The following is a 14,815-nucleotide window of genomic DNA, read 5'->3' as shown; positions in this document are numbered from 1 at the left end:
GCATCCTATCTTATATTCGGAAACCGACCGTTCTGCGCAAATTGTATGGAGGTCGGCCTGCCGATCAATTTCCAGAACTGATATGGATAGCAGTGTTCATGTTTCAAAGTTTAATGGGCGATATCTTTCAAGGCAGATCCGTAATGACTACACAGACAGATGCAGATTAGCAGATAATCGAAAGTCAATTTTCTTCGTCATCCCCGTGTCAGTTCCCCGTTCGCGTTCATTTCTTGTCTTCTATTTTACAAGCGAATCGATGAGCTCGTTCGTGTCAGAAAATGACGGTATCCGTCCGTTAATACATAATACGTCTCTTTGATTCGTATTTTCTCGTATGCTATACAAACATCGAGTTCTTAAATTTATTAACAAGAAAATAACGTACCCTTCGTTTGCTTCGTATACTCTCCAATTGTCCTGCTGTATTTTCGCCGATGCTTTGCGATCCCCATAACTCCAGACCAATCCTGGCGTACGTGAATGTCATTGATCCAATCGGTAAGAAGTATGTCAATATCATGAATATGACGTTGTACCTATGGACAGAGAATTTCCAAAGTTATTCAATGATATATTACGCATAACATTTTCTTCAATTAATAGAAGCTTAGTGTCAAATGTAAGAGAAACAGGTTCTTCATATTTGATATGACTACCATAATTTATACAAGTCTGTTATTAAATATTATTATTATTATTGGACGAGTATAATAAACGTCGAAATTAGGACAACGCCAAATTGTCAGTAGCGAAATTCTATTCCTACAATGTTTGATTACTTGATTAGGTAGTCCAAAACTTGATAGTCCTGATTAGGTAGTCCAAAATCAATCAATAAGTAAAACTTTAATTTTTGATTGAATATCATAAAAATTTTGTATACGTAATCTAAACGAAGACAACGTTTCTTACAGTGATTAAAAAATTCCTTATAGTGAACATAGAATAATAACATAATTAATATTTGTTATTATATACGTTTTCTAATGAAAAGTAAAGACAGTGGTGTGATTAACACATTGACTGCCACGTCAGTCATTGATGACTGACACTGAACTTTTTGTTCAGGCCGTGTCAATCACCGGTGACTGGCAGTGTAAAATATGATATAAAACTAAAAAATTTACATTATTTTAAGTTGTTACCTAAAATTTATTTAAAGTCTACCTAATTTTTATCTAATACCGGATTCTATTATTAATGTATTTTTTCAGAAAATTTTAATGGATTTAATGCATCGAGTAAATTCTAATTTGTTAGTAATGCGCTTCGCATTGCTGTACCACGGTTCTAGCGCACGTGAACAGACGGGGATTTCCTTATATAATCGCGTGGCACTCAACATGTTAGTACACATTTGAATATTAGGTTCTTGAATAAGTTCTCGCTGTTTCTCAAAAAATAGCATTAATAGTACTCTGTGCATGGAATTTCTAATGGTGACTAATCGGCAAGAAAGTACTATATGTTACGTTAAATTTCAGTGTATGATTGTTCACTATAGTGTCAACCACGTGTTTATTTATTGGTTCTGAAGATGTCTACTTTCGTGCCGAATAAAGTGGTTTTGCGGGGAATTTTATTGCACTACTTTATTCAAAAGAAATCTGCATCTGAAGCATACAGAAGGTCCTAATATATTCTGAGAAAGATTCTTCCAAAGAACATAGTTATCCATAATTAACATATTAATATTTTTACAATGATATAAAACAATAAAATTTTCTGTTTTGTTTTTTTATAATTTATTTTGTGTAGTCAGAAATTGACAGAAGCAGGACAATTTTCCTGTGCCATCAGCGGCGCCCAACGCGATTAGATTATTCGATTCCGTTTTGAAGTCTCAGACGGTGCTCTGTTCGATTGGTTCTCCGTTAGTAAAACCCTCCTGTCGGTGTGCACACTTACAATAATCCTGTTCACTCTGATCGGATCGACTCAAGAGTCTAACTAGCCGTGAATAATTACGCGATCCCCACTTTCAGTCCTTCATGTCAGGAATTTCGATGAAATTGAAATATGATTGTAATTCAGGGGAAATTTTCCACTCCCGATCCTTTCGAAAGAAGCTTCATGGAAGAAACTTCAATCCAATAAAAGCTAGTCAGGACCATGTATCATCGGTCTTTTTTTTCATTAACTCACGTAATAAAGGCATCGGAAAGCTTGCGATAAAAAGGGGCGACATGTGAAGGAAGTACATTAAATCAATGAACACTTTTTTTTAGGGTTGTGAAAGCCTTTTTATGATGAGGCCATTGTAAAAGGAAGAGCCTCGATCTTCAAGTCTACGATACGTTTAGCCATCAACAAAATTGTTCAATTCTTTTACAAAGGTTCCAATCTGCAGTATTTTCGAAAAGGGTGTATTCAGTTCTCTTTCTTCAGTATCGTTCAAAAATGTCAGGAAGTAAATGGACGTTGACTTGCGCTGGTTGGAGACCCCGATCAGCCGAGAGTTTAGGTTTAAAGATAGACAATTTCTTTCTTTCTATAGAACACTACGGTATCAGTAAATATTGTCTTAAGCTACCGTGTGACAATATCCTCGATGGATTCTTCTGACAAGTAGTAAATACATTTGCTCGTCGCATGTAGCACAAAGTAAGGATACCTCTCTTGATTTGTCATCGATGGCCGCATTGCTACATCATACAGTTATGGATGTCCTGTTACTGTCAGGGAACCGTCGTCCGTTTGCCTCATCAAGGCTTTCTCATTGGTATATTATCTTGATTATTCTCTGTCTGGTGGTCACTTTGCTTGTCGAACGGACATCAAGATAGATCGCGCCAGTGCCTCTGATGAAAATTCCATCTTCGATCCAATACTCCGCCTAGCGTTCTAGCGATTCTAGTCTATCCGTTTCACAATATTGAACTGTATGGTCATCGTTCAAATGATCAATTTATTACGACATTACGGACATTAAAATTCGATTAACCCACATAAGTTTCCCTATAACCCTAACTCCATATAACCCTCATTTGTTGCGTTCTTATCTTTATTAATCCATCGATGAATGTTCCATGCGAGTACACTGTTTGACACGCGTTTAATGTGTTAAGAGGCTATTCGATTTTCTACGAATTCGACGTTCTGTTTAATAAGTATTCGCATACTGTAATTGTTTTTTTCGTTCGTAATTATAAAGAATTAGGTACGGAGCAAATAATTTGTGTAAAACCAGGATTAATAAAACGACTCTAGTTCTGGAAATTGCCCAAGAATTAGATTTTATAGGATTTGTAGAGGTTCTTGAAGAAATAACATAAGTTTAGTTGATTGTTTATGGATCGAGTAGAAAAGAGAATCTTATATTTTTTTCTGAAGAAGAATTATTTTAGGCTGATAGAGGAGAAAATTTTGCATAAAAATTTGCGGTATGAAATCCATCCTCTGAAAGATATTCTAATTGATTCTCTTAAAAGTTGCTAACGAAGACGGTCCTCGTCGACACAAGATATCGATCCCACGGACTTGGGCCACAGATTCAAAATGTACAGATATGTCGCAGTAAAGTAGTAGAATTTTGTATAAAAAAGAATATGCTCGGCGTTATAACTATTTCTTTCGATAACATTGCCGGATGACTAGATTCTAGAGTACAACAGTGATTCATTTTCCTGAAAGTGACAATCTTAATTATGGTAACCAGTTAACACCTCTTTGTTTCACAGCGTTGTCGCGCATATTTCTTCTTGTAGTAGTCATTAGCATTGTAACATTTTCCTTAGTTTCATTTTCATATATTTTCAGCTTTGCAATGTTTCGAGCAATTTTAAAGAAGAAAGTATTTAACCACTTCGCTGCGTTTCAAGGTTACACAGATTGCGTTATATTTTAGAAAAAGCAAAAAAAATTAAGTTTAAAAAATCACAATACAAAAGTTTTCAAATTTGTTTATTTTTCTTTTGCTTGGTTCTCTTTTCATATCCTTTTTAATCTAATTCTTGGTATGCATTTGCATGAAAAATAAAACTAGCTCACGCGATTTCATACCGAAAAATTAAGATCCCGTCCGCGGTTAAAGATTAAATAAGTAGAACTAATTTGGTTCGTGAAACGTGACCAGAAAGCCAATAAAAATTGTTTATTCGATAATGTTGGTTGTTTCATCTTATTTTCTGATTGTGATCATTTTTATAATCTATTAATTTCTAAAATATTTTTTAAAACTTTATACAGTGCCGAATTATTGTACAATATCGGTATCAGAACGAATAAACAGGGTGTCCTGTATAGTACAAAATACGTTGTTTACATAATATATTTTCCAACCCCAATATACTGGATGTCCCGCCTAAATCGATCCACTCAAATGTCTGTCAAAACATCCACGATGAAAAACAAGGTTTCAAATAAAAGTTTCAATAAAAAACTTGTTTTTTTGACACAAGCGTAGACGTCATATGAAGAGTAACTTAATCTTTTTGAAGGTAACGTGCAAGATAAAAAATTAACAATACTTTTACTTTTTACTGAACGAAATTTTTTAATTATTTTCCAAAATAAAATGTTCATAAAATTAAATATGAAAATACGAATTTGCAAAAAAGTCTACAGACTGTTAATAACCGCAAAGAATGTAACAACGCAAAAGCTTGTTAAACCGAGGACGGTGCGGGAAATATAATTTGACCTGAAAAATGTCTAGTAGCTTAATCAAGTCAGTTGGGTGACCAGGATTATAGATATTCTAATGAGTACACTGTTGCACGTGATACGGTATCTGATTAATTAGTCATAACAGTGAAGACGGGTAAAACGAAACTTTTGTCTCGAGAAGAAACTTTGGGATTAATTACAATTGTAATTTCAGCTATTCCGTTGTTATTTAATTTCATTTGTTCCAAGTTATATTCGAAGCCTTAATTTACTGCATTTCCATTACTCTCGCGAAATAAATTAGATCAATTGCTTTACAGCAGCGAGGAAATTAATTACATTCCCAAAGTAAGAAGCAAGAATTATCGATTCGGTAGCGATCTAAGCTAAACGGCTGAATTCTTTGATAAGATTTCAATGTTAAATTTACGGTGTGCATTTAGCTAGAGTGGTATATTTGCAGGTGAAAGGTGTGAAGGATAACAAAGAAAATGAGAGGACAGCTTCCGGGAGTATAAGCTTTTAGAACTGCTTAAAGGATTTCGGTTCGAGAGACTTTTGTGAGAGAGTTAAAAGAACACTTGCAGCTTTGTATGAAGGCTCAACGAGACTCTAAAGCTCACTTTTATCAGTTCCGCCCCGTAATTAAAGGTAACAGCGTAGAATGCCAATGAGCCTTCATGCGAAGTATTCGTTCAGAGCTATTAAATCGAGAAATTGCAAGCCGTTTCGTTACCTTTCAAAGTGAGTAGATGGGAAGGCTCATTACCTTACTCTTTAATAACTTTTTTAGAACTTTTCTATTGAACTGGTTGCCTTTTATCGATTATCTGTTAAACATTGATAAATAAATTGCGGAAAGTACAGTGGTGTGAATAATTATAGACTCGAAATAACTTTTGCATTTTTAATGACATTTAAACAAAAATTTAACGAAACATTATATTTGCATATTTCTATATTCGAAATATTTCATTTTTGTAGGTAAGTATTCTTTAAACTTCAATTTCGGATTTTCATTATTTTCTATGACATCTCTTTTTAAATATTTTACTTTACGAACTATGACAACATAGTAATTATTAAAACTTCCCTGGTTAAATTATTTCGACAGTGCTGAAAGGTGGATATTTAAAAATTATTTAACAGTGGTTCTGAAATAGTCTAATTCTTAATAATTACTTATTAGGTTCGAGACTAGATGATAAAGAATAAAATAATGAATATATGATGCCATGATATATATGATATAAGGTAAAACAAGATTAAAAACTTGCATTATTTAGCAATCATAAACAATAATTTCCACGATTTAGTAATCTCATTGTTCAATATTATATCATTGTTATTATTACCAAGGATGAGCATTCTGATTCCATCAATAACAATTAATTACCATTATCTTGTATTTACAAATTTGCACCGTACTTGTGACCCTATCGGCACTTTAATAATTAATGTTTAAAAATCTATTACCTCGACACAATGTTTAACGTCAACGTAATTCATTCAACACGTATTAATTCGCTGATCAGATTCTCGAAAACACAACAAAAGATACGAGTATCGAAATCGCGAAGCAACAACCACGGACCAGCGTAAACATATTTTTCATTAAATCTGGGATCAAGAAATTTATTAACTCTTTCGGAACTGGATATGTTTCAAAGCTCTGCAATTTGCAAACGCAAACAGAAAACTGGAGAACCGGCCGTTGAAATTTATATGTTTCGGGTTGGTATGAAAATGTTTATTAAGCATAAATAAGACAATATAAGACAAACAAACGGATGTCCGAACGCGGGAAAAGGGTAATTTTACGTAACGCACCGCGTTGGCAGTGAATCGAACCTCGTGCGCTCTTGTACTCTTTTTTCCACGTTTTTCCGATAAATATCTTTAACCCTCGGACGACCGGCAGTGTACAGTATAGACCAGGCCAGCAGACAAATGCGGCATCATTTTTATACTTTTTATGTGTACGGTAAATAATACCACCATTTCCGCGGTGCTTTTTATTCGCGGTCTCATTTTGCTCGTCCATTTTCCTGCCCTGCCAGAAAATATATCTGTCGTATTTATGCAAATTATTGAATATCAGAGCGCATATTTCGAGCGATGCGAACTGAACCGCCGCGGTCCACAAATTGGAAAGGATGCCTAACTTTCGGTATTTCTTCATATCGGCGCAACGGATGCCATTTGTGGAATTTTTCATCCCCAGAAAAAAATCATACGAAGTTACATACGTTTATATCAGGTTGGTGGGAACGTTCTGTCGTATTTGAAATAAAAAATTTAAATCAGTTTTAATGACGTTTATTTACATTTTAATCAATAATACAATATCCATTATTTGCAACCAGTTGTTGCCATTTTTCAGGCAGCTTGTCAATCCCCCTAAGGTAGAAATTCTTATCCGTGGACCCAAAATATTCAGCCATGGAGACAGCTTCGAGAAGAGTACATTTTTTTTTCGTCAGATAATGCTGAAGCGATCAGAATAGATAGTAATCTGATAGAGCTACGTCCGGCGAATATGGTGGGTAATTAAAATTTCCCATTCAAGATCATTCAACTTTTGTTGCGTCATCATTGCAGTATGTGATTTTGAATTATCTCGATGAAGCAGAATACCTTTTCTGATCGCTAATACTGGCCCCTTTTCCTTGATAGTTGTATTCAATTTATCAAGCTGGTTAGAATAAGTGTTCGCATTGATGGTTTGTCCCCGCTTAAGTAGCTTGTAGTACACTGGACCTCCTCTATACCACCAGAGCATCACTTTCCGTTGATGAAGATCTGGTTTCTAAATAATTGTGGCGGATGTTCCAGGTTTCCAATAAATTTTTCCTCTCTTTGTATTCTGCTAGACAATCCACTTTTCATCTCCCGTAATGAGTTTACAATATAATCTTGACATAACCTGACAGGTAAATTTACCTGTAGGTAGTAAAATACGACAGAACTTTCCCGCTAATATAATATATAAATAAACGTATAACGTAAAGATATAAATAAATATGGCAGCTGTCACTGCTATAGATAAATGATCTAACATCTATTAATTGAGAATTAAATACATAAAAATTAACTGTCAACCATCCTGTTTTTGTTGCATATGTTAGATTATTCCGTTTATTATTATTTTTGCGAGTATTATTTTTTCTTAATCGAATAAATGAAGAAAGAATGGTAGAAGAGAAACTTTGTGTAGTTGTATCTGCTTAAGTGCAACCAATGCGTATTGTTTTATAATAATAACATTGCAAATTAATGAAGTTTATTTGAAAATTTCTTTCAAAAATGTTATGCTAATACTAGCAAAACTGTAAAAGAAAAAATCTACATTTCATAATTAAATATTTATGCCAAAAATGAATGAATGAATCAAGAAACAGCAAAAATAAAAGAACATTTTCATTACTTTTCTTTTGATACCATTAAGAGAGTTATTAACTGGTTCTATTGGATAAAATGTTAAAAGCGTTGAAGATGACATAAAGTGAAGACGTATAATAAAGTCAGTAGTGTAATCATTAAGATAAGCTCACAGATATTCGTCGTAACTGAGACCATTGTCGTCGCTGTTGGGAAAGTCGCTGTAGCAGATCACCCTGACTTCGCCGTTTGCGTAATTCTGCGTGAAAGTGGTGTAGAACAGCAGCATTGGCAACGATAGCACTGCCCCCACGATCCAGATGACGATCGCTACGCAGAGTGTGGCTCTTTTACCCATACGTGGCCTCAACGGGTTCACAATGGCCATGTACCTGTAACGAATCAAGGGCTGTCAATAAAAATCATAGATGGAATTCATACAATCATATATTATACAGAGATTTAGGAAAAATATTTATTATAGAAATACATACGATTATAATTCTACTGAAAATTGTGCAAAATTTCGTATGCAAAGATTATTTGACAAACATCGACGTAAGATAAAGATCTCTTTGCAGAGCAATTTGCTTATGGTTAAAGTAAAGTTAAAAAAACTGATAATTGCCAATGAACATGTAAGCTTGCATTTTACGTAGATAAATCTCTTAAATTCTTAGATTTAAAAATGATTTAGTGAAGCTATTCATAGTAATTCTCTTGATAAACAGAATATCTATTACTGCTTGTTAACAAGCCTGTTTTGCACGTGTCGTAAATTAGAAGCATCAAAGCCTTCAGTCTAACTGCTAGAAAATTTCTTAGATCAAACACAAAACGGTAAAAACGTTTAAAATATTCGAAAATATTCGAAAATACTTGTTTAACCATCGGGAAAATCTTTTGAGCAGTTAGAATAACGCAAACTTTTACCTGCTAAAAATCAGCAGAATTTTGGTACACTGATGCATTAATAATCTACGAATCACAGACAAACGCACGATTATGGTGAAAGAACGATAACTTTGAGAATGTGATTAGAATTCTTCACGCGACTTGGTTACAGGTGGTGGGTGTAATCGTGATAAGATTTCACCCGAGGCGGACCTCGCCATAAATTTTCCGGGCAATGTTCAGGATAATAAATCAGCCTCAAACGAGTCAGCTATTTGCTTGAACGAATGTGAGGCCAATAGTTTGGAAATTTACCGGACCATGTGGGAAGTCGTTCTCGTTTTTTACGGTTCCATCGGACGCAGATCAGGCTCTGCGAAGATTTTTACGAGGTCTGCGTGTGTACCGTACCGTGGAACGGTTTGTCCCCGTTGTTGAAGAAAATCAGGGAAAGCCTTTATGGAGAAGAAGCATCGCTCGTCGATGCGCAAGTTCTCTTCCGTGTTATCGTATCTGAACGCTCGAAAGTAGGAATTGTCGTAGAACGGCGCAAAGAGGGGTTTTGCCCGGCAATAAAGCGGAGAGACCAGTTTTAAAATCTATTTCAAAGTATTTTTCAGTTGACCGTTCTATTTTGTCTGGGCGTAAATTTTAAGCGCGCGCACGCTTTATCTTGAACGACTTGCACGATTCCCGGACTTCGATCAGCGGTGAATCGCCTCGCCGTTTTCTTGCTCGTGAAAACTATAAAAGGGAACTTTTACACGCGGAAAACACAAAGGGCATTTTTGTTCAACAGCTGTTCAAACCAATTTGTAAGAAACGGTCCGGTTTCGCTTCCTAAGTACGGCATAGAATTGAAGATTCTTAATCTAACAAGCTTTTGCCGAATGATGAAAGTGACTGAAACGAATTATGTTAATGAAAACTACACTCTCCATTTAGTAAAGTCATTGTCAAAATCCAGTGAAATTTTTGTAATTTAAGTTCAGCGTTATACAATTCGTCGCAAAGAATGAATATTCTTCATTTTTAATTTGCATGTACTTCTATTTCATCGTGTTTTCTATAATTTTCAAAGAAATAAGATCGCTACCTTAGCAAATGACACTGTATACTTAGCAGTACGATGACCGCGATTAAAATTTCACTCAACGTAATTGAGTAAATTAGTTGTGATAGGCTACGAGTGAATGCACACGATATATGCGATACCATATCGTACGTAATTTATCTTCAACTAGGTGCATCGTAATTCATGTACAGCCTTCGGTCGGCGATACACATGTATAGGGTGTGTCGGGATAAATGCGTGAGCGAATCGATGAGCACGTATAGGTAAAAACTGAAACATGAGATTTTCATAGAAAATCAAGATCGAAAATTCAGTCGACGATAAGTACGCGACGATCTTCTTAGCGTCTGTTTCAATCTAAAATTAATTTTGCGGCGCAACCACTTGCGAAATTCTGTGTAACCCAAGATTCACTTTCAGCAGCTGTATGTATAATATTTTCCGGTATAAATAATTCAAAGGCAGCGGGGCAGAACTATAATAACTCTGTCGGATGCAGAGCCAGTGTACATTCTTTAAGATAAATGATTCAATTCTGGTCTCTCTCTCTCTCTCTCTCTCTCCCTTCCTCTTTCTGCTGGGAACGCCTTCGTCAAGCACCGAGCAAGTAAAATTCATTAATCGTGTACTTTACCAGCGAGATTAATAACTCGTCGTGGTCGGCGATTGTTTTGCCGTATATTTATAAACGATTAATATTATCATATCGTGTCCGAACCTAGATTCGTGACTGAAACATCGTAAAATTCTCTTAATACAAATGATTTCAAAATCGTTTTGATTTTAAATTATATACAATTATATCAAAAATATAACTTTGATTATATTTTGTTTTGAACAAACTCCATTCTATTTTGAAACTTCAAATTATTTGGTTTCCGTTCGAGAATCATAATTGCTCTACTGTTCGAGCACTTTTGTCTCTCTAATGATTGGGTTACTGGAGACAACTGCGCCAGTAACTGCAGCCGTTTATTTTGCTATATGTATGCGGCATTACCGTAGGCTGTAGGCGACTATGGTCGCCAGAGGTATTGCAACCGCACGGAGCAAGCGACAATGGCCGGCCGGTGCTTAGAGCTCATATTTTAAAATAATAAACACGCGATACCCACCCACGCTGATAAGTAATTTGCGCTGAATGTGCGCACACATTCACTTGAATAAGTGTTATGCACGACCTTCGCGAATTTCGATGGAAGTTGAAGTATTCCAGAACTTAAAATAATTACATAAATCACATTCCCGTGCTATTTCATGTAATTATGTAAAAACCATTTCAGAATAATCATGTAAATTACATTTTTGTCACGTGAATATGAAAGTGCATGCTCCACTTGTAGTATTGCCAATTCTTCCGTAGCGTTCCGTCATACGTTAGGCATACTAAATTTTTGCTGCTTTAACACTGCAACGTCGGACCGTGTTTACATTTATCAATATTTTTAAACATATTCTTTAAGACACTCTTTCTAGATACATTAATTTTTCTGTAGATTTTTCTAAAGCTTGTGAACGTTTTAATTAAGCATAATAAAAAAATATTTTAGTTGATAAGATCAAATTTTTTAGTTAATCATAATCATAAAAACTAATCGTCGCATGATCAATGATTATTGTTGTAATCGTGACCAAAGATTACATTTTCTTCGATTACTTAGGTTATTAAGTAATCATGGTTACTTGGTTACTTGGTTACTTAGTAATCGTAATTATTGATCATTTGATCTATCGAATCTATTTGAAAGACAATTTGTAATGAAACTCTTCGCAATCGAGAAGATCCTTTCATATATAGGACGGGGAGAACTGTAATAAATCTTTTGTTTATATTCAAGTCAACTTCGCTTCCCGCGAATGTAGCGACAGTAATTTAACACTTGTGGAAGATGTGTTTACCCGACGTTCCGCATTCTGTTTACGATCATCGGGACTGAAGCAGCACATTACGCAGTCAGTCAGAAGTAATTTCAGTTTCTAAGAGTGCGGAAGTAAATTGCATCCGAACTAAGCCCGCCATTTGTACGGTGGCATGCTGCGATGCGTTCTGCGGCCGAAGCGACCGTAATGAAAGGATTACTAGCGCGGAATTCGTTCGAACTTACTGTTTTACGGTTTAAATAAAACCCTATCCCGAGCTAATGTTGCGGGATATACATTTTTCATTACAGTTCCTTCATTGTTACAATTATCGCTTCGCGGTTTTCGTTTCTTTTATTTTGCCGACCATGCACAACCGCTCCTCTGTAGAAAATTAAGAAAATGTGTTGACGTTCAAACTTGGATCAGCGCCAAAAGAAATCTGACCCGATGAACTAAATTGACCGCTCGCATTAATTAAATTCTATATGTTATAAATATATCCTCCATGCTATTTTACAGTATTCCTTCGGTTTATTTGTATAAGCTATCGAATTCTTGTTACTAAACCGTGGTTTTTATACATTTGTAATAAAAATGTGTTAAAGTAGTAAAGTTAAAACAGTAAGAAAATTAAAATAATTGGAGACCATCAATGTACACACATTTCGTTAAGATCTACGGATATAGCAAAGGTTTAAGTAAAATTATAAATGATCTGGTATGATATTTTTATCGTTTCCATTTTCCAATCATTTAGCCTAACTAGTATTTTCATTAACATGCAATTCTAAGTGCTATAACATAGATTTTAATAGAAAAGACAGCGACCCTATGTACAAAAAAAAATATAGAAAGCGTTGAATAACCTATTTTGTGCGTGACAATGGGAAATTGCTTTTGAAAATTCATCGAGTGTGCTTGTACAACACTGGCCACTCGAATACGGCTGGCCATTGCCGACTATTTCTACTTAAAAACACGGTGGTACGAAAATACCTGTTCTATATCGAACGTTTTATATTTAGTTCCATTTTATTCTACTTTTAATGTGGATTGGTGATAAATACAAGGCCATGCGAATTAACAAATAGAAGTAAATTAACAAAAAAAATTAATATCTAACACTTTTTATTTACTTTTATCGTTATGTAACGTAGTTCTTTTTGTTGCAGGTTGTTAGAAAGATTACGAGTAGGATTTATAGTTGTTTTAAAGATTGTAAGATTACGCGGCGGTAAATTTTCTCCAGCTATTTTCAGTCTGTTTAATATTCGTAATAGTAGCAGGCAATATATTATGCATTGGGATTTGCCCGAGCGAATCTCTGAAACGAGAATACCCACCGAATGGGCTACTCTTCTCAAGGGCTCTCCCGTCTTAACCCAGGAGAGAGCATAATCATTTCAAATAAATACTCCCTTCTGTCTGATTCGAACACTTGAACTTCGTCTTATAAACGAAGCTACTCTTACATTCAACGAAAGCTACTTAAAAGTTGTTAACAGGAAGGCGTTCGAGAGAAACAAGCAGAGTTGAACATTACAATTTTAATTACAATTGTACCACATGATCCTATTGTTATAATTATTTGAATGAAGTTTCTTTAGTTGAACATTTTATTCGCATTAAGATTAATCATTATTCGTCATAATTACTTAATCTATTTATTGAAACAATTCTTTGTTCGTTAATATTTTAGTATTTTTTGACCAAAAATAGTCCTTTCAATGACAACGAACTGAAAAGAGTTAATAAAAAATTCTAAATAAAAGTATTTCAAAAATTAGTGACGTAGTAAGCAACAGGATTCATTTTGTTTAATTACCATGTTTCAAAAAGATTATTCGATGCTACATGACAACGTACCTGAAGAGATATCTAATCGAATGCAATATATAAAAATTAGATCAAAAGTAATAGTAAAAGAAAACAAAAAGCGAAAAGAAAACTCTCTGACATAGTTACGTATTAACTGTTAACAACTTCGAATTATGTGTTTAAGATGTGTATAATGTGGTTAAGAAACAAGTATAGTTTTATTGTAGAAAGATCCTCAGTTTTTGAGATAATGGTCCCATTGAATGTCCCATTGATTACGCGTTCCATTCATGGTAGTTCTCCCCTACGCGCACTCTTCTACCTTTTTCGTCTTTATTAGTAGCGATTCTCGGAAGTTTGAAGCACGACAGGCTCTCGCAACTCATCGTCCCATGCGGGTGATATCTCGGCCTGAAATTTCTGCAAACTTTCTGATGCCTTCTGGACGCAACCTTTCAAGGAACTGTATACACGCCGTACCGGCACTTACTAACTTGGTGTATGCCTTGCCCTAGAAACAAGGTGTCCGATCAATTTCGTCCAGCCGAATGTTTCTTAAACCAGCGCAGCGTCCTTGATACACGATGCGGTCTATCTTTTGTTCCATTTTCATTTTGGTTCCCCGTTAATTTGACGTTGATCGTTTGCGGGTTCGCGTGATCGAAATTCAAAATTCCCTTGACCTCTCAATCATACAGACACATTCCTTGGCAATTGATTTCATTCCAAATTTTTCTCCGATGCCACATTTTCGGGAAACTATATGCTAAAAGAATTTCATCGTGTACTTCAAAGAATTATTTTCACTAGTTTGTTGTTGCAATCTCTTTGAAAAATGTATGCGCGACTGTTATAATCGGACCTGGACAAATTTTATTCGAAATCAAAATAAAAGACAACTTTTTGAAATAATTGATTGCAATTCGTTATTTGCATATAAAACATAATTTCGTTTCATTTGAAACAAAGCGATATCGAATTGTTTTATTATTTCTTTATTTCAAATTGGTCGAAAGGAATAATGATACAAATTACGATAACAAAAAAGATTTTATTTCATGTAAACCAACCCCAATTAAATTTAACTTCACCATTATTTCGAATCATTATAAAATGAATTAACATATTATTTTCAATAATATTTTAAATAATGTCATTCCAGAAAGGATCACA

General features: G+C 34.8%; 1 protein-coding gene across 3 annotated transcripts in view; it reads right to left on the bottom strand.

The window, feature by feature from the left end:
- The window catches only part of LOC144478911 (tachykinin-like peptides receptor 99D), a 131,164-nt gene that overhangs the window by 20,067 nt on the left and 96,282 nt on the right, over window positions 1–14,815 (bottom strand). For all 3 annotated transcript variants that reach the window (XM_078197284.1, XM_078197285.1, XM_078197283.1), the window contains exons 3-4: window positions 8,166–8,384; window positions 389–539 (exon numbers count right to left, since the gene is read on the bottom strand). In XM_078197284.1, the coding sequence (XP_078053410.1) occupies window positions 389–539; window positions 8,166–8,384 (370 nt within the window). The remainder of the gene's footprint in view (window positions 1–388; window positions 540–8,165; window positions 8,385–14,815) is intronic.

Source organism: Augochlora pura, chromosome 3 (assembly GCF_028453695.1).
Source record: "Augochlora pura isolate Apur16 chromosome 3, APUR_v2.2.1, whole genome shotgun sequence".
Lineage (NCBI taxonomy): Eukaryota > Metazoa > Arthropoda > Insecta > Hymenoptera > Halictidae > Augochlora > Augochlora pura.
This window is presented reverse-complemented; position numbering and strand designations above follow the sequence as displayed.